We start from the raw sequence: 22096 nt of genomic DNA, 5'->3' as shown, positions 1-22096 counted from the left end.
TCAGATTGGAGACAGTTCTGCTTAATAACCGTAAGCATGTGCATAGAAGTATTTGTTTACCTCTGCTCATTTATGTCAAAATCAATTGTAATTAAACAGGAATCTAACCACAGAAATAGGTGGTTGTTCTCATCAAAAGTGTCATACAGCCCTAGTCTTTAGGCCATGTCAAAGAAGCCCATTTATTTCCATCCTGTAATAAATACCTACTTACAGTCCTTTCAGTTCTTTTGTAAAGGCAGTTGTCTGTCTCAAATCAAAAGGTTTTCAGGTATATTGCAGGAATTACTGAAATTATGAAACCAGAGTTATTTATATTCTCCTCTGGACATCAGATATAATTTATTGTCCATTTGTTTACACATGTTTACAGAAAATACAGACCTTCCTTATCTATTTCATGGTATTAAAATATATAAATTGTACTTTATTAGTGTAAAGCATATACTACCTCTCCCCCCCACCCCCACCCCCCACCCCCCCACAATGCACACCCATAGTATGCTTGTCATCAGACCAGAGGAACATACACTACAGATAATTTTATACCTTGGTTCATTACTGATTGAATTCTAAATGGAAATGTTTTTAGTAATGAACACAAATTCACAAAATTAAGGGTAAAATAAGTCTGTCTCATAGGGAATCAGTGTGAACTCCATGCGTGCATTCAAAGGTTAATCCTTTTCTTTGTAATGTGAAGCAAGGACCAGAAATACCTGAATTACTGCTTATTCTGTAAAGTAATGAAGGATAGAACATTGCAAGAGTGAAGGTGAATAGCATCATCAGTGTGAAACTGCATGCTTCAAAAAGAAGATGCACTTTTTGGGACCAGTCCTCTCCTGTATTTTTCATTTGGAGCCGTTAGTCCTTGAGACGTTCCAGTGAACCATCCTTGCTTATTTTTTAGCTTTCATATTTATAGAAGGGGAAAAAAAATGAAAGTCTATTAAGAGGAGGTGTTCATGTCATAGTAGAAACTAGGTGTCAACTGTTGATAGAGAAAAAAAGAGTAAATGGGTAAGACAAGAAGATTAAGTAGCATTTCCTGGAACAGTCAAATACAACAAAGGCTACTGTCATTTGAAAATATTCAGTATTATTTGTGCATTTATTTGGTCATATTTTTATTTATCCTCCTTTGATGAGCATATGTTAATATAGAACTACATTTTTTTTACATTTTATAACAAGTTCTTAGAAAAGAATGCACTTAACCATTTAACAAGTCAAATTTTATAAATTGTCAAATTCTGTCTACTTTGCTTCACTTCTAACACAATTTGATAAAAACATTTACCGTTTTAAGGAGGAATATGATTATATATATATATATATATATGCATGTGTGTATATATATCAAAGCTTACATGTATGGGATGTATACACATATACATATATTTAAAATCTGATTTTCACTATACAGAAACTTGGACATTTATTATTACATTATATAGAGTACTTTCATATAAATTACAGTGTTCTTCATGTTAAAAACATAGCACATGAAATATTTCTTAGAAATATTTAAATGGTGAGGTTGTACATGTATTGTTTACTTTCTATTCGCTTTGTAGCTTCATGTGTGTATGTGTAATTTAAATAATTGCGGTCCAATTAAACTGGAAAACAACGAATTTATGAATTCTGATTACACTGAGTCACTGCTTTTTCTTTTCTTTTCCTTTTTTTTATTAGAAAAAAAAAATCCTTTCTGTTACCATAATTAAAATTGTGTATAATTAAGGAATTAAGCTGTGATATCGCAGTTTTAGCTATTGAAGGGAGACAGATATCGAAAGCATTGATTAATTAATTAACTTTATAGTGAAATGTATTTATCATGAAATCAAGTACCTGCTTTTAAGTGTAATCATAATATTTGTGAGGAAAGGGTAGGAAATTAAAAGTAGTGCAATAAAAGCATCTTTTGCTTTAAACTTGCTACAGAACACAGCTGTTAAATGCCAGCTTCTCTGGTAGTTTAGAATAAAATATGCAAGGTATGTCTAAGGTTACAACAAAATACATATCTTGCACTGCAATTCATATTTTTTCAACATAACTTTCTTCCTAAACTGTCTTAAATTTCTGTCCAGTAAATTTTGCTATGTAGATGTCTGTTGTTTCCAGTTAGCTTCTTTCTTTTTATTTGTATGGCTGACAATTTAGCAGTTCTATTTTTGTGTGTGTTCTCCCTAAAGTGCATAAAACACTTCTGACTGTTTAGCCTTAAAGCTCCAGAGAATCTGGAAAACCTCTAGGCTGCTTCTGTTTATTGTACACACTTGCACTGTTAAGGGTTTATTTTCAACAAGAGGGAAACAAGTATGGAGATAAAGACCGATGGTGCACATCACTCTACCAGCACATCTTGCTGTATAGAACAGTGTTTGACCTATTTTACATATATATATGTATATATATACCTTTAAATTGATTCTATTTTCTCATAAATACTAATTTGGTCCTTGGTGATAGTTCACTTCATGTTTATAGTTTTTGCTGCTAGTACAACAGGGCCTGTTCGATTTTCTTCACTGCCTGCTAGCTGTAACAGGCAAAATTACAGGCTAATGGTGAGATGAGCAACTTATTATGCATGATAATCAATACTTGAAATCCATTTCCCATGATGTGACACAAAAGAGTGAAGTGAAAAGACAGATTTTCAGAACTAGAATACCAAAATTCATGCAATGCAGGTGGTTTTCACTTCAAGGTCATTCAGGATTTGTTTCTTCATAAAACTGCCTTCTTTTTTGGCTTCATATTTAATTCACTCACTGCTAAGATGCCCGGGGAGCAGAAATGGAAAGTTAGTCAATACTGTGAGTATGAATGCAAGTATAAAAACTGCTTTAGCAAATGCAGGAAATGGGAAGGGGAAGGAAGATGTTACAGCCAATATATATGATATATATGCTGTATGGTATATATCTCTTTTACTTAAAGAGCTTGCCAGCAAACTTTGTATTTTTATTGGTGTGAATGAATAATGCAAATACTGTATAAGTTATCCTCATACCCAGTGTATGTGTAGGCAAATGAGCTAACAAATTCAAATCTTAGAACACAACTTGGTGACAAAATTAACCTAATCAATTTTGAAAATCTCAAAGCATAGTTTTTGGCACAGTACTGAGTACCTAGCATAGTTAAAATATTTCCACTGGCTGAGAAATTCTCTGATCTTTACCTTTCATCTTAAGTTTATTCATTTCAACAAATGAATCCGTTCAGGGAATTATTTTGTTAATAATGTACGGTCAATTTTTAGATTAAGAGAAAGTTTTAAAATAGAATATCCTATCACATAAATTATCCAGCTGTGTATTTTAGACGTAAATATGTATTAAATGTAGATAGGAAGTTATGTAAGTTAATTTTCAGACACTATGACACAAAGCTAGTACCTGAAAGACTGAAAAAGCTTCCCTTCTTCAGATCTTCTGATGCTCTTCTAGTAAACTGTGACCTTTAAACATATTAAATATGGGAGAGCTATTTTCCTTCTTTTTTTTTTTAATTTTTGTCTTTTGCTAAAAAGAGACCAGAATTATATGCAAAAAATGGTATAAATGATAGTTAAGTTTGCAAAAAAATAAAAAATAAAAATTGTTGGCAAATAAATTACTTGCTTAAGGGAACCTTCAAAAATGCCTGCAGACTTTTATTCAGCATTGTCATGCATACCATATTAGAAGAAAGTCATTTTAGATATATGTTAGAGAAAATCCTGAATGCAGCAACTATTATTTCTCATTACTAGATAGTTACACTTCTTAAGCCTAAGTTCTAAGTTACACTTATCTTAAGATAAGTTTACCACAAATCCACTCTGTAGGATTAGGAGGAAAAGAAAAAATAGCAAAATCAACTTAGAGAAAGCATTTGCAAAATCTAAAATTCCCAAATTGCTATAGAAAGGGTTTGGTTTGCCTTGGCCTTGGAACATTTTTTTATTTCCATTTCTTTCTTTCCTCTCTTTCTTTCTTTCTTTCTCTTTCTTTCTTTCTTTCTTTCTCTTTCTTTCTTCTTCTTTCTTCTTCTCTTTCTTTCTTTCTTTCTTTCTTTCTTTCTTTCTTTCTTTCTTTCTTTCTTTCTTTTTCTTTTTCTTTCCTTCTTTCTTTCCTTCCTTTCTTTCTTTCCCTCTCTCTCTCTCTCTTCGCTCTTTCGCTCTCTCTTTCTGTCTCTTTCCTTCCCTTCCTTCCTTCCTTCCTTCCTTCCTTCCCTTCCTTTCTTTTTCTTTCTTTCCCTTCCTTCCTTCTTTCCTTCCTTCCTTCCTTCCTTCATTTCCTTCATTACCTTCCTTCCTTCTTTCCTTCTTCCTTCCTTCCTTTTCTTTCTCCCTTCCTTCCTTCCTTCCTTCCTTCCTTCCTTCCTTCCTTCCTTCCTTCCTTCCTTCCTTCCTCCTTCCTTCCTCCGTCCCTCCTTCCCTCCCTCCCTCTTTCCCTCCCTCCCTCCATTCTCCCCCCCTCCCCCCCTTTCTTTAGAGGGAGGGATTAGAAGTTTCACTTGGTTGCTTTACACAGCAGAGCTTTGAAGCTGTAGAAGCTCTGGAAAACTAGATACAGAAAACCTTAGTGGTGGTGAACTAATGGTTGGAATAAGGTATATGTTGTTTTTATGTATTAAATGTATGACTATATTTTTCATTAAACAGTTTTCCCACATATGTTGTGCCTATGGGTGGGCATATATGTCCATTCCATTTCATTCAAGTGAAGTAAAATCAGAATTTTTCCCAGTTCTGTCAGTGTGCTATAGTCTCAAAGTTGGGGATGTATTTTACTCTTGCTTTTCATTATGATTACTCTAATTTGTATTCTACACTAGAACCAGAATATGGTTTACTTTTCCTTGGAGGTCCCCTAAAATTTTTATTTTTTAAGCCTGTGTCTTAACATTCTCTTCAAAAATCACTCTGTGTCCTCCTCATCATTCTCACTTGCTTTATTTATTTATTTATTTATTTATTTATTTATTTGATTTTAAACTTTTCAAGGAAGGGAGCATATATACAGAATAATACTCTTTCATAGGACTTCATCATTAATAACTAAAAAATCTGAGTAAATTATCTCATTCTGATTTAACTGATCATTGTGACATAACACAATTTTGGTTAAATTTAAGTCACATTATATTCATGTCTATTGGACTCACAGAAGAAGTGTTTCTTCTGTGTTAGGTTTTTGCAGTGCAGCTGTCCATGAATCTGGTGGTTATTTACAGACATCATAAGATTACAAGGAATTTATTTTTTAATTTAAAATTTACCCTATTTTCAGGTCAACACGTTTGCTCAGTTTTTTTTAAGACCTGTTGTACATTTGTGTGTGCGTGTGATTCATCCTTACATATAAATACATAATTACAGGGTTTTGTTTTTGTTTTGTTTTGATTTGTTTTGTTTTGTTTTGTTGTCCAGCCGAAACTCCAGGCATTTTGTACATACTGAATTCCTCAAATCAAATTTGAAACCCATTTGTCCATTCTGTGGCTGAAAATACTTAATAGTTAAAAATCAGAGTCAAAATTCTGATCAAAACGTAGAGATGGTAAAAGGATTAATTTTGTCAGTATTGACTGAAGAGTACTGCGAAATTAAAGGAAGCGAAGGTAACTTGCATCACAGTTCTGCATTCCTGAAAAAAATAAGAATAAAAATCATTTAAAGGGCATTTCTGGAATTCTCTTGCTTCCTGAAATTAGGATAGAGTCATGTAAAGAATTTCAGAATGATGAAGGATGACCCAAACATATTCTCTTAGTGCAAAATAACAGACAAACTAAGTTTTTTAAAATAGAATTTTTTCTTTATGTCTTTGAACTGTAGGACAGGAACTATTAAAATTTATGTTCTAAGACTGTAGTGAACAATATATATATATTATTTAACTATATATTTTTTGAAAGAAATAAGACAACAGAAATCCTGATAACATTATCAGTTCAAATAGCATGTCATGGTTTGTCATTCTTCCAAACTGTATGTATTGAGGAAATACATTTTCAGTTATTGCATCAAAACAAAAAATGGGAAAGCTGATTACATGATCCATACTCATGCCTAATAAAATTCCAATATGCACTTTTTGGCAAGCTTATATTTAATGCATACTGATGGAAAATTTTAGTTCTCTGTTCTCAGCAGGAAAAGTAGGCTCTTTAACAAAACCTTTTTATTTCATGACTGTCATACAACATAACAATTACAAAAGAAATGGAGGTGACAAAAATGAAAAGCCAGCTTGCTGATTTTTATGAAGTGTTTGTATTTCCAGAAAGGCAGTCATTGCTCAGTTATTTGATTTGAAAAATTAATCCTGATAATGCCTTTTGAGTTCCTTAAGTACTGTTCACTATTTTCTAGGATGAGTTTTACAGAACAAAGCCTAACAGATTTCTATAGCAGATTAATTTACAGATGAAGCTCAGTTCCACCGAGAATGATTCTCTAATGACCTCTTTTTGCTTCCATTGGGCTGTGTGAATGCTTTAATACCTAGAGAATAGCATTAAATAAACCTATTGTCTCAACTAGTCAGTCTATGCAATCCTTCTGAAATATTTTACTTATAGCTTTTCTTTTTCTCCATAATTAATAAACCAGATGTCAAGTAAATCCATCGCGAGTCAATCATAGACTCTCCTTTAATTTAAAGAAAACCACTTATAACTAGAGTTTTTCTCTTTCTTTTTTGTTTTGCAGAGCAAGAAGAATGTGTTAACTGCACAGATGAATGCAGAGTGCTTGGTCATTCTGACAGGTGTTGGATGCCACAGTTCCCTGCAGCCAGCCAGGCTGAGAACGCAGATTATCGCACAAATCTCTTTGTACCCACAGTTGAAGCTAATGTTGAGACTGAGACTTACGAAACTGTGAATCCCACTGGGAAAAAGACTTTTTGTACATTTGGGAAAGACAAGAGAGAGCACACTATTCTCATTGCCAATGTTAAACCTTACTTAAAAGCCAAACGTGCCCTGAGTCCTCTGCTTCAGGAGGTTCCCTCAGCATCGAGCAGCCCAACCAAGACATGCATTGAGCCTTGCACCTCAACAAAAGGACCTCTGGATGGTTGTGAAGTGAAATCAGGAGCCTTGGCTGAACCAAACAGCCAATACTTGTCAACTGACAGTCAGTATCTATCGCCTAGTAAACAGTCAAAAGACACTCCCTTCATTGCATCAGATCAGATGGCTAGGGCGTTTGCAGATGTGCATTCCCGAGTGAGCCGAGACTCGAGTGAGATGGACTCTGTTCTGGAGCAGTTAGACCGTTCAGCCCGGGATCTAGGCAGGGAGTCGGTGGATGCCGAGGAAGTTGTCAGAGAAATAGACAAGCTCTTGCAGGACTGTCGGGGAAGCGACCCTGTGGCCGTCAGAAAGTGAGGGGGAAAATAAGGACAGGCTGGCAGTTACGTTCCTCTTCTGCTGATTAAAAACAAAACAAACAAAAAAAAAGAAATCATAAAATCCCCTGGTTGTAACAGATTTACAAGAATGAAGGAAGACCAATGCTGCTTTAAGGCTTTTAGTGAACATCTGAAGTGCCCACAAGTATGTTTTTTTCACTGATCTTTCTTTTTGACAGATAACACTGGTTTCATTTTGACCAAACTTTCATTAGGACAGAGTCAAGTACACTAAGAACTATATGAATGAAGGAAAGATGGTGCCATTTTGACAATCTGATAGGAAGGTGTGAGAAAGGTGGAATGGAAATACATCGGATACTTTGAGACTGTCCTCAATAGCTGATGCTGACTTTACTGTTTACGTATAAACCCCAAGAAAAACAGGGTTGAATATTTCTGACCTGTGGTGAATTTCCAGCAGTCACCGCAGGCTTCTACTGAAAGTCCTAAAAAGAGTTCTTGTAGTAGTCCAAGTGACACCAAACATTAACATTCATTTGTGGTAAACATTTATGTACAAAGTTATCTGCCACAAATATGAGAGAAAAAAAAAAAAAAAGGAACAAGAAAACAAACAAACAAAAACCCACCATTCTAAATCATTACTCAACAAAACATATCCTGATCATTAGTAAAACACTTCATATCACATTAAGGTTAAATGTAAAATGATATAGTCCATCTTGTCCTGCACACACATAAGATAATTCACTTGATAAAAAAGAAAAAAAAAGATTTTAATATCTATTTAGCATTTTAGTGTCCAACAAACTATAAATAGTTAGTGATAAGTTTAAAAAAAAAAGGGGGGGGGGCGGAATAAATTTTGAAAAAGAAAATAGTTACCTTTCAGGGTAATACGCAAAAGAAATTAACATTATTAACATTTTTATATTCATTTGTGGACACTAAAATAGCTCAGGAAAGTGAAAATGTCTTAGACATCCACACAAATCACATGATCATTTAAATGTGCAAATGTAAGAAGATTCAGTGTGTTTACATCAAATGACATATTTTTATTGATTTTTTGCAGATTCAGTGCATATGAGCCAAATTGTTGAGTGTATAAGAGCTATATTGTGTATTTTATTAAATTAATATATAGTTGTGTTGCAAAAATATTTGGGCTTATATTGTAAATGGCAAGTGTTGCCTCGGTAGCTGTCGAACTCTATGAGTTTTGTTTTTTCCTGCTTCCTTTTCCCCATGGATTGTGGGAAGCAGTGCCTCAGAGCAAAGTCTCTTGTTTAATGTATGGTCTACGAAGTACTGCAGTACATAATCTGTTCAAAATGTGTTTGAGTGAGCTGATGGAGCTAACTGAATGGCCTACAAATATATCCATCAGTCATGGTTATGTGCAAGTCCTTGTAGAAGCTTCTATTGCAAACCCATGTTTAATAACAAAAATTACACTCAAACCCACACCTGTAACCTCCTTGTTTTTTTGTTTTGTTTCGTTTTGCTTTCCCAAACACATGCAGACAGTCTGTTTAATGTAGGATATTTGATTGACTTCTTAAGAGATGACACCCTTTTCAGAGTTTTGCTAATAATTTGAGAGAGCTGCAAAACATGTCAGTGCCAAAACATGTTAAGTCATGAACAGTATTTTCTCTGATTTTTTAGAGTGTGCAATTGATTACTGCAGTTCTAGTTATACATGGTTTATTCTGGGGGGGATGTTTTTAGTTTTGTTTTCATTTGTTATGAAAAATATTTGCAGAATAACTTGGAAAGAGTTTCAACTTTTCAAGTATTTTTTCGAAGGGTAATTTTATTGCATTTGAAAAATTCAAAATTACCTTCAGATGGAAGTTGAAAAAAAAAGCCCAAGTTCAAAATAAAATAACAAACAGAACAAGAAAAAGAAAAAGAAAAAGAAAAAATGTTTAGCTCAGGATCTGTCCCTTATATGCCTCAGATATTCTTGGACATATCGCTATGGCACATTTTTTAAATACAGTGTCTGGGTCATATTAAATTTAAACTCTACTATACAAACATAAATTAAAGAGGTTATTTAGGTTGGCAATCTCGAATCTCACAAAGCCATACTTTTCATCAATTCAAGGATGAACAGCACACATTTTCATGTTGGCTTTGCTGTTAAAGGGTGATTTTAACTAGTCAGTCCTACAATGAATTGTCTTTGGTTGTTGGAAACACACATTCTGAAAGTTTGCTCTTAGCTCCTGCTGTTAGAAGAAGTCTACAATTACATGTAAACAAAGGATCTTGTACATGTTTTATCAAACTACTCTCCATGTTTTGGACAATTTATGTAACTAAAATGTGGTGTTGTCTGTGTTATATATATTTTTTTCTTTTTGGCCAGGAGACCCAAGATTGATTTTGCTTGATAGCTTGATAGCTTGAAATTCCATAGTGGAGAGGATTTCTTATCGTTTGATCAGTCTTTTATACGTATTTCTGTGGTGCTCATCACTTCAGTGTCTGTGCACCAAGTCTGTAGCTCTGCCAGTGAGATCCATTATTCAGCAAAATCTAAGCCAGTATGTAAATGCAGTCAAGTGATAGAGATTTGTGTATTTTATAAATGATTTTAACACTGAGTAACCAATTGTACAATTCATTGTATATGTCTGAAGACATAAACCCACAATATTCTGAGAAAGGGCTGTGCCAATGTGAGAAAAATTTACCTTAAGGCTCTCTGTCAAGTGATTTACTAGCTTTAGCTGTTTAACACATTATCTGTATTTAGTAGTGATTATTTATTTACCACTCTGAGGTAATTCAGAATTCATGACTCACAGCTTTACGGAAGAGTTTAGGAAATCTTGCTTTTATTTAATTTGGCTGACAACTGCCTTGTGTTGTAGATCTTTGGCATATTGCTTCCAGTTAGCATATCCCAGGTTAAAAAGTCCGTTTCATAATTTAGGATTCATAATGTACCAAAAAAAACAGTGAAGCTTATACATTGTGAGTTCTGCTGGTTCAGTTGAAATTAACGTGATTATGTGTGAAGGAAATACCACACACAAAAGAATTAAAATGTATGTTTTTTTTCTCTTTGGTATCTCTGCTATCTATCACCACTGGAGAAAGAGACAGCAATGGAAGATGGAGTTTGAGTTATTTCTCTCATTCTTATGTACATGTCTTATAAAACTGAAATAAAATGTCTGTCACATGACTATAGAGAGAATGGCTGAGCTTAGAGAAAGCAAGTAAAGTAACTAATAAAATTGTACTGTACACTGTGAATAGAGCATAAGACATTTTGTATCTTTTTTTTTTTTTTTTTTTTTTTAATTAAGGAAAGCCAGCAACTGAGAGTTCCTTAAAAGATTGGCCAATCAAATCAGGACTCAAAATCAGACCTTATTTTTTCCCCTCTTTTTTCCTAGCAGGAACATCAGGAAAGAGATTCTTCTAAACTATGATTTGCCATCTGAGGAGATAGGCTTCGCAGTCCAAGCTACTCCCAGAAGTTAAATATTGCTCACAATGGGGCAATGTACATCACCCAAACAAACTTTTAAGCTGTTTGTTGCCTAATGGAAGGGAAATTGCTAAGGTCAAGAAGAAGTCGGAAGCCTAGTGTATTATACTCCCACTCATTATTGTTTAATTACTTTCTTTTGACATGAGGCAATGATTAGTATTGCATTAATTCAAATGGGAGTTTTGGCTATCAAGATTTGTTGATTTGAGGTGTAATTGAATGAAACCTGATTAAGGTTTTGACTTCTCTGGCCCAGTTGTGCTACAGGTTGACATTCACATTTATCAGTCCATGTCTCCCCATATGGCTCAAAGTTGCACCAATGACTGGTGAATGATACACAAACACACAAGAAACAAACAAACAAACAAAAAATCCCACACAAACAAACAAACAAAAGCAGCATACATTGTATGAATTATCTCAAACGCTATTGTTCAATGGCTGTGTTTAATGTGACCTATCTGGAAAACGAGGACTATGAATAAAAAGCAATTACTAATAGTGGTGTTGCCTGCTTTTGCATTCATTAACACAGAAGAAATGTGTTAAACACTGCATACCACAGGGAGCCTGATGGTAATTACTTTGGAAAAGCAACTTGTGGCATTGCGGCTGTTACAGCTAGTTATCAGTTTGCCAAAAAAATGACAGTTCCTGCTTCATTTATTAGAAATGTGTAACTGTTTTCTCTCAACAGGAAGGTGGTGAACAGTTTTCATCAAGCTGGGTAGGTTTATCTTTTAAGCAGCTGATGTGCTGAATCCCTACAGGCTGTTATTTGCTCACAGATATATGGAGCTGAATAAAGGATAGTTTGGTTCAGTACACTGGTGTGAGTTCACCAAAAGTATTATAAATGAGGGTAAAAGTTCTCAAAGGCTGTCAGCCCAACATGAAAGATCAAAACACTGCCTGAGTATACAAGTGGGGAAAATAATCTAAAGAATGTAAGGCTTTTTTTTTTTTATTTGTGTGTGTGTCTTTCTTAAAAGCCAGAGTAAATAATTTCATTCATGTTGCTGTAAACATGACAAAAGCTGAGAAAATATGACTGCGTCCTATGTCCTGCTGACTGAGATTGTTATAATTTAATACCTTAATTAACCTTTTTTTTTTAAAAAAAAAAAAAAAAAAGAGAGAGAGAGAGAGAGAGGGAAAGAAAAAGGCAAAGAGAAAAGCAAAAAAAAAAAAAAAAAGATAACTTCTGTTTGAGCATCATGAATTCCTCTGAGTATGTGGCCCTTTCTCCTTGCTTCTGTGTGATGTAACAATAACATAGCAAATAATGTAAAACCTCTATACTGGTTTATTTATTTATTTACTATTAACTAAGTAAATAGGCATTGCTTTTGACAGCTAAATAGGATTTTTAGATTGTTCAGAATACTACAGGTATTATGAAGATATAGGTTAGTCCTGCAGGCAGAATTAACTTTTACCCACTGCATGTTTTCTGCAAGCCTCTTTGCCAGAAACAAAACAAGCCTGCATCTAATTAGCTGGCTATTCTAGGTACATAAAACCCCTATTGTTTCCTTCTCTTTTTCCTGCTACATATATTTGTCTTTCTACAGGCTGAATTTCAAAATCTGGCAAGCCACTGTCTGTGCAGAGTCCTGCCAGAATGTACCTTATGCTGCTGAAGGCCTCATTGGACATGGGATGTTGCTGTCTTGCTGTCTTCAACTGTGTGTAATTCAGAGCTTGGCTGGATCCGCAGTATATGTAGAACAAGTCATAAACCATCCTGGCTTTTCTTTACCCAGAATGCAGAGTCATTGATTTCTCATTTGGAAAGTGGCCAGATTGTCAAATAGAGATTCTTAGATCTCCCTTAAGCCAACCACACATAACTGCTTCAGGGTTTTCACTCATGGGATAAATGCCTTGTCTTAATCCCTTATTGAGTCTAAGACATAAAAGCAACTGAAAGCTTATTTTTTCAGTTGGTAATGTTTCCCTAAAAATTGTATTTCTCCAGTAGATACAAGGGATGGCTCTCTGCTTTATGTATAACTTTATTTGTGAAAGGTCACCTTAGTATCAGTAGTGCATGCAGAAATGGATCAGGGAATTAATGAGCCACTTTAAAATTTTCTGAGATGTATATTCCATAATGCATATGTTATGATTCAGGGAAGAGAGCACAGTATCTTGGTTTATTTATTACTGATGGTTCCCAATAATGCCTGGCTCACAAAAGCCATTAGTTCAAGTTTTGGAGAAATGTTTTTCTGTGATTTGGAGACTGATTCCTTTTTAATTATTATTGTATATGTACCTTTTCCCCTAAATATATACTGTTCAAATTGTAGGCCCTTTGCTATTCTTTAAAATGAAAATAGTGTCCTGACATAGGGATCCTTCCCTTAGGTCCTTTGGGTTAGAGATATTTTATTTGTACCAGAATTCAAAATGTCTAAAAACTTTCTGCCATTTATCTTGGTAAGAAACAAGAATGTAGACATAGCTTGAAACATAGACGATTGGACAAAAGGTTTAGATTCTGACCTGCTGGGAAATTGAATAATTAAAATTCCATCTCTTAAAATATTTTGTGTTTAGTGCCTTGACTGTTAAGTCCATGGAATTCTTATTAAAGTGCACCTACTGAATTGCTGTCAGAGAACTAGGGGATCAGCAAGTCTGTCATCCTCAACTTTTTCCAAAAACAGCATTTAAACTGCCTCTAGAAATCAGTTGATTGCTCATGCAGTTCAAAAAGATATTTGCAATATGTTTGCAAAAAGAAATACTCCTTAACAAATTTGCAATTACATTTTGTATTAGCTGTAAATTTTTCATCATTTCAAGGGCAATCACATGCAGAACTCTTTTCAGTGGTTTGATTTGAAAGTGATAAAAAAGAGATTATTGAGCTGGCATCAACATTAAAGTGGAAACAGCATACCTGTCTGACCATCAGAAAATGACATTTATCTTCTTCTGTTATTATTGTCTTTAGCAAAATATTCTATGCATCTGTTTTAACCCTTTTACAACAAACATCTTCTACAATGTTACATGCTATAAGGATTTTGCAAGTATCTCTTTTATTAGGCACACTTCCTCATCTTTTTTATGTCCATTTAAATATTTTACATTGCAAATTTATCTTGTATAGAGAATTCATATCTTACCATACAATTTTAAAAATATTGATATTCTGTAGATAAGAATTCCATTTATTTCTTAGAATTCTACTTGTTTTAAAATTTGATCATATTATATTTGCTAAAATATATAAAAGCCATATTTTTATTTTCCAGTTAAAACACTTTTCTTTCTATGGATAAATTCTCCATTCACCGTTGTGAGTTCAATGGGAGATCCTGTTAAAAGGAATATTACTAGTAAACTAGTCAAATTTAAATCATTGTTTTCGTAATAACTAAATGTATAGGTATTTCATCTTTAGTGAAAATTATTTTGTTTTAGTATTTTTTAACTGAAAATATGAGGAAGTTAAACAGCTGATATGTATATTCCAGATAACTAATGTATTCAATATCTTCTAACTATAATATGGATCATAACTATGTATTTCCTTATCAATACATTTTTGGGAGCTGTCTTAAACCATATGACAAATTGTATTTATTCTCAATACCCATTGACTTTCTATGCTTAAATCAATATTGGCTATAGGAATGATCATCTTATGATCATTCACCTTATGTCTCACTCTAGGTGGAAAACAAAATGAATGCAAGCCATTTAATAACATTTGTATAACATCAAGTGAATTTAGTAAATATAGCAGAAAATAATAAATGTGAAGCTATTTTAATAATGTTACAGTACCATTATATTCTAAGAGATTTAGAAGGGAGATTAGCAACTGTTAATAAGCCTTTATCTTTGACCACAACATAAGCTTCTTAAAAACATTGAGGTTTTGCCTCAGTGCAAAGTCTGCAGTAGTGGAAGGCTCCAGAATAAACACCCTGTTCAGACAGACTCTGGACTTCTTTTATGCTATTTTCTTCTGGAAGAGATTCTAAAGACTGGTAATTATGCTTCCATAATAAATTTTGCACAACCACACTACAGCATAAGTGAAGCAGCTCCCCAGTATACACCAACTCTGCCACTCAGTGCACCAATGCTACTGCAGCAGAATCTGATTAGTTGACTTATTTAGGGATGTAATGTGGTAATGTGGGCAGGAAGTACATTTGTTTAGTTGACAGTGTTTTTGTACATGTCAAAAGTAAGACAAAGCACTCTGCTAAGAAGAAAACACCTAACTTTTGAAAAGGTAACAGTCTTCTTAAATATTGTCCAGAAGACAAACAAACAAACAAACAAACAAAAAAAAAAAAAAAAAAAAAAAAAAAACAGGAAAGACAGCAAATATAGCCTTGTTCATGGACAGTTTTCTTCCACAGTTGTTCAGTTGAGTAACACTGCTGATGACTATAAATATACCACCATTCTTTTCTAAACACACCATTTCCAGTGGACTAAAACAGGAAATAGCAATGGAAGATCTAGAAACTGAGCTAAAAAAAAAATAAATAAGCATGCTAGTAAATGTTCTCCAACAATTATTAATAATATCTGCACTGCTAAAACTTAAAACCAGTGGAACTTCAAATGTTGTGGTTGCAGGCAGAAATCAAGAAAAAAAAAAGGAAAGAGAACAAGATGGTTTGAGCAGACTTAGAGTACCTACTAGATCTTATCAATCCAGGGAAAATGGCAGGGACCCCCTACATTATTGCAACAGTGGGAGAAGTTGGAACAATTTTTGGATGTTTGAATTGAGGGCCCATCTTCAAAAAGCCTTCCTGGAGGTTTGCCATGCTTAATGTGGGATCAAGAATGTAAAAATGAGACTGGTCTACTGCTAACCAGTAATTCCTTTAGACTAATGTTCTGTTTGTATCACCTGCTGCCTAGAAGAAATTCAAGCTTCTATGGGCAATGACAACATTCACTAGTGAGGAGCCATCAGGTGCTGCAGTCAAATCTCAAATCCCATAGCTTCCTGAAAGTGCATGCCAGATCTCCTCATTCACTTTCTTTATTTCCTTCATCCCGAGTGCTTGTGAGGCATACTAGAAAATGCTAGTCCACATTTCCAAACCTTTGAGGGTGGTTTGGAGAAACACCAATCCTTACTCATTTCATGAGTTGGATAGCACAGAATGGATTTTTGCAGCCAGATAAAATTCAGTTAAAATTTTATTTGAAGAACCACGTTTGCTCAGTTTGTGAATTTCTTTAATTATTGTTTTTGTTTCATGTTATAAATAATCCAGAAAGCCTTCAACGCTGATGAAGCTAAAAGCATACTCATTTTTAACTGCAACATAAATATTAATCATGATCATCAACACAGACCGAGGACTTTATTTGGCTTAACATGAACAAATACTCAACAACTATGTAAAAATGGAAGTTATTATGAGCAGTAATTAATATACCATGTTACCAGTTGACTCACAGCACTTTGCTCAGCATCCTTAGCTTTAAAGATTACATCAAAGTGATAGTTAAATGTATACCAGATTCAGTAAAGCACATCAGCCCTAGGATTTCTCTTCTAGTGCTGAATCACATTACCATCCAAAACATGTGTTGCAGACTTGTTGGATTTTATCTGAGCTTTTGAGACAGAATTTTGCTGTATTAAAAAACAAACAAACAAACAACAACAACAAAAACACACACAGTATAATTGCTGATTTTCCACCTTTGCTCAATCTAATTCAGTTCTTAATGGTCCATTTGCATAATGAAATTTGCATTTTATTTCACAGAAAATGGTATGAATCCACCTGCCTTACTTCATATAATGTGTCAGAAAAGAGAAAAAAAAGGTACAAGAAAAAGAGTGAAAAATCAGTTACTTTTATTAAAACAAATAATGAGGACATAGAGTATACAGATCTACTGTCTTTGTGGGTAAACCAAAGTGCACAAAAATAAAAATCCTTCTCTCCATCAGTTCTATTCCCTAGTTTCTGTTTTATTGGGCTTTCACAGCTCAGAAGTAACTTTCAAATGTGCTGCTATCATATGCCACCATCCTCATAAAATTTTATTCATTTTGAAGACTGTGACAGAGAATGTGCAAAGATATATGCAGACATATAGTGCCTTATCAAACTGCAACATCATTAAACATAACGGTTTTCCTATTGACTTGGACCTAATTCAGACACTAAAGATCACAGACAAATTACAAGTTATTACACCCTGCCCACAGTGAGGTGATCAAAATAATAACAGATTAAGATTTTTTTTTTTTTGATCAACAGTTTATACATATTTCTTTACATTTTTTGCACTTCTTTCAAACCTCAAATCCTATGGGTGACAGCTGTCATTTTAAAGGTGACTCATTACTTTCATTTACAGAGTCCCCTAACAGATGGAAAGGTCTTTGTTTCCCAGGGAACACTGACAGGTTATGATTTCCAGAGCATTTAATCATTTTAACAAAACTTATACACATCTGTCAATTACTCTATTCAGTGATGTTAATAATACAGCAATCTGAGAATGACAAAGAATACTTTTCTTTTCATGAAACCACAACTTTTCCATCAGACTGGAGAAATGGGAAAAAAAGTACTTTTGAAGAGCTGTTTTCTTCCAAAGAAGTGAATATAGGGAACAGTATTTTTAACAGTGAAATTTTATTTTCATGGTACCTGTCCACAGAGCTTTCTCCCTCTCCTCACAAACTACAGTGATGCTATAAATCATTAAAACATACAACAGATAAAACATGACAAGCTGGAATCACATGAATAAGTAAAACCAAAGTCACTGTGCAGAACTGATAATTTTAGTCAGGTACAGAGCAAGGGTTTTGCTGTGGTGCTTTTTCAGGTCCTGATGGCAAGCACTTCAAGCTCCCAAGGCTTCTGAACAGAGGCAGCAGATGTGTGTGTGTGCCAGTAGATGTGTTGGTTCTGTCTCATGACTAAAACACTACTCATTCATACATTATAGACCTGAGGTCACAACACCCTTACATAAACCACATATTTAACTGCAATGATATTACAGAACATCTACATAGATGTTACATAGTCTTTACAGAGCAGCGACACTGCACTACTTTTTGGCATCTGTAATGTTCAATATCAGCTAAAACCTAAGCATTTAAACTACAACTTTTTAGTAAATCAAAAATATTTTCACAACACCTCATACTTTTATTCCTTTTAGAATTATCTATATATTATTATGATACCTAATACAAAATAAATAAATAAAAATAGCTACATGCATTTGCAATGTAAACACAACTTAACTGCACTTTAGTAACATAATTCTTACAGCTTTCAGTGAGGCTATGCTTTTAAGATCTTCTTGCAATGGAAAATCTCTGTATCATCAGGTTGTTCTTAGTACTACTTAATATCATTGCAATCATACTTAAGACAACGAAGAAGGAATAACATGTACTTATAAATCACTACAAATAGGTATTGAAATGATTCCTATTTAAAACAGTTTATGAGAAAAAATAATCAAAAACAACAAAAAAATCAAAATAATCCAATGTTTTGGACAGAGAAAATCTTATTATCTCCAGACCACTCACAGCTGGAGTAATCAGACTGAAAACTTATAGGTTACGCAGTCCACACAGGTAATATATGCTGGAGCTAGGAATTTAACTTGGATTTTCCTAGACATGAAATCTAGACCTTGAACTACTACAACAAACTTTTTATCTTCGGTAAACTCAGGTTGGATCAGAAATACAGTTGCTAGAATTTAACCGTGCTCCACAACAGTTTAACACTTTCCCCAGCTTCTCTGTATATTGTGTAACTCCTCTGTCATTCTTCTAGTAACAAAACAGTCAGTAAGGGTGTTTCCCAACATTTTTTTTTTAGAAAAACTTAGAAATAGAAGATCCTTGGCATCTCTGTGTATATTCTTTTGGAAAGAGTATGGACTACATTTAAATGCTATTCTGTAAAGTAAAATAAGTGGCAGCTGGCACCATACAGTTTTGTTATAATGAAAACATGAGGTGGTTGCCATTACACAGTCCTGCACTAACGAGAACAGTAGGAGCCTAGCATTACAATAGTCTAATGAAAACAGGAAATGGCTGGCAGTAGATTGGTATAATGAAAACAGGAGGTGGCTGGCATTACACTTATACAATAAATAAATTAAGATTTCTGGCCCTACCAATCTCATCTACTTTATATATGATTCCAGCATGTAAGAGAGAAGCTTATTTGTTACAACACTTCAGATGCAGGACAATGTCTTCTCCTTGCAATTTTTAATTTCTGTTTGATGGGAATGTCTCAGTGAAATAATTTAAAAATTTTATTCTTCTTTTTATTTAGAAAATAATCAAAAGCAGTATAATTTCTGACATCTATCCTGCTAGAATGTGAAGGCTAAAAGTAGTTCACTGAAAGTGAAATTCAATACTAAGGGACTTTTTAATTAGCCTCACAATTACCCCTCCCCAATTTTGTTTAAGTATCCCATGGCTAAAAATAAATTGGGGTGTTTCAAGTGACATAGAGAATTAGAAAGCAAAAAAGAAAGAAGTAAAAAGTTAAGCACAAAATCAATCATTCCACTAATGGCCTTTCCTCTAAGAAAAGAAAGGTCAGGTGTTTTTGTTCCTTGTTATTCAAGCTAACCTCTCTAGCTGAGCCTTTTTAATTATTATTGTACAAGAAGGTCTTCTGTGTAGCTCTGAGATAATAAATACACAACCATCGTTTCTTTTGTTGTGACTTTTAGAGTCATCAGGAACTGACTGATTCTCACTCTCCTTAATCTGTCAAGTTCGTCTAGTTCAAGACCAGTACATTAAGATACTGCAGCAAACCATTTGTATGATACCTTTCAGCCCCTCAATCTCCCATTTCTCATCTTCAAGCTCAACCACAATTTTTTCTGGACATTTTCCATCTAAATAAAGAGAAAACCTTTGCAGTATGATTTTTAAAGCAGCAATCAGCGTGCTAGAATGTTCCAGCATAAAAAGCTGTGTTTCCTGCAGTCTGGTATTCTGCCGATAGCTTCAGTTTTCACGCTCAGATTGCAGTGAAAATATTCCAGTCAGGTACCTCCAAGTGAAACAGCAGTGTGATGCAAATAAGGAACAGATAATCAAATCAAACTTTCTAATCGAGTTTTGCTATGCTGACTCTCTTATTTCTCTCTACCCTGCAGTTTGCATGTTGTTTTACAACACTGCAAAATTAGCTTAAAGAGTAAATACTTGCGAGTTTTCAGAATCCTGTCATGTCCCACAAAGGAAAATAATTTTCCTGTGCTACTTCTCCTGTTAGTTTGATTTCATGGTGTTTTTTGGGAGGTACAGACTGAATCCTTTGGAAAGAGGAGAATATGAGATTAGGAAGCAGACAGAGGGGTAAAACAGTGTGATTGCTATTAACAAAACTTACTTTCATTTTCATCTTCCCCTCCTCCTTTCTTTTTTTTTTTAATTTTCTTCATCAAATAATAATAAAATTAAAAAAAAAAAAAAAAAAGACCAGATTTTCAACTAGGTTGTATAGCACTGGAATTAGCATATGTCTTAGAAAATCTTCTGTTATGCATTGTGTGTTCAAGTCAGAGACCTGGCTTAATCAAGATAGGAGGAGACACGTGCCATGCATCCAAGATTAGCATTTGGCCCTCAGCCATTAATGCTGGCATCCTCAGAACTGACTCAGTCCACTGCCAAACTTTTGCCGGGATTTGGATTCACTGAATCCGACTCACAGCATTTAATCCCCCAAGCAGTATCTCTTTGAATTGTGGAGCTAGCAAAACATCCAGGTGGTGGTCCAGACATGACTGTGCCTGTAAAAGCTCAAGAAGCAGCATACCCAGCTTAAGAGTTTTACTACACAGAAAGCCCTTTACCATGCAAGTCTGAATGTCAGAACTTACTCTTCTTCTTTTTATTGTGTTCATTGTACTGAAGAGACAATAGTCACACTGCCTATTGCATAAGCCTTCAAATCTTTTTAAAATACTTGAGATCTGACAAATGTTGTCTGCTATAAATATACTTAATGGGTCTCCTCAATCCATAAGCAATATTTTTCATTAGCCAGCTTTCCAGTAAAATGTCATTTTGCCTTATTTTCAAACTAACACATTTTGTCAGGGTTGGCATCTTTATTACATTATCAAATATATCAGTGAATACCACCTGGTGTAATTCAGTCTTGTTATATGATTCAGATAGTTGCTTAAACTATGGATTTTTCAAAGTCAAATTTTCTGGCAGAAAGAATATTCTTAATAGAATTTTAGATAAATAGACAGTGTATCACTGAAACTACTGATCTTGATTTAAGATAATTTGACCTCTCCATGTATAATATTCAAAATCGTTTATATTCGTGTTGCACCAAAAAAAGCTGTATAAAAGCTGTTTGATAATGCTTGATTTTTATTTTGCGCTATGTACCAAAAGTAGCACCTGACATTCACAATAGAACATGAATAGGTGTGACAGTGAAGTCCCCATAGAAGCCACAGATTTTAAGTTCTTTCAAATAATAACAGCGAATATACTCCCTTCTGTGTTTCTAAGCAAGTAAGTAAAACAGCATCATAAAAAAGGTGGCTTTTAATTGAATGCAGAAATTAAAATTTTGAAAGTCTGACATCACACACACAAAAAAAAGAATCACAGGAAAGTGAAAGATTTAAAACTGAGCCAAAGGCTCAGCTAAATTACATTCTGATCCAAATGCTTTTGTAGACTTACTCACTGGTAAAAAAAAAAAAAAAAAAAAAAAAAAAAAAAAATCCATTTTACTGCACAGTTATTTAATTGAAAGTTTTCCATTTTCATGTTCATCTGTAATATGATTTTGGACGGTCCATTTAATTACAAATATTGAAATGGCATCTAGACTTTTTTTTTCCCCCTTGTAAATTTTTTCTGCTTTTATTTGCAGATTGAGGAAATACTTGTAAAATCTAGATAGGTATATAAAAAGCCCTTATTTTAACCAAATATAAGCACCAGATTATTACCAGCACTTCCTTATAACAGAACACTTTTTTATTTTTCCAGATTATTAATTCACTTTTATTCGCAAATTATTCTTACAATTTATAATCTTACAACTTCCCTACCATTCCCACGGTAGGTAAAATACAGGATTACTTAGTTTTAAGGCACCGTAATTTCTTTGATGGTAGACAGTAAACT

General features: G+C 34.0%; 1 protein-coding gene across 4 annotated transcripts in view; it reads left to right on the top strand.

The window, feature by feature from the left end:
- The window catches only part of PCDH17 (protocadherin 17), an 88246-nt gene extending 80164 nt beyond the window's left edge, over positions 1–8082 (top strand). For all 4 annotated transcript variants that reach the window (XM_040540848.1, XM_040540859.1, XM_040540838.1 and 1 more), the window contains one exon: positions 6722–8082. In XM_040540848.1, coding sequence (XP_040396782.1) covers positions 6722–7404 — 683 coding nt within the window. In that variant the 3' untranslated portion in view covers positions 7405–8082. The remainder of the gene's footprint in view (positions 1–6721) is intronic.
- Positions 8083–22096: the final 14014 nt, after the last annotated feature.

Source organism: Cygnus olor, chromosome 1 (assembly GCF_009769625.2).
Source record: "Cygnus olor isolate bCygOlo1 chromosome 1, bCygOlo1.pri.v2, whole genome shotgun sequence".
NCBI classification, from domain to species: domain Eukaryota; kingdom Metazoa; phylum Chordata; class Aves; order Anseriformes; family Anatidae; genus Cygnus; species Cygnus olor.
This window is presented reverse-complemented; position numbering and strand designations above follow the sequence as displayed.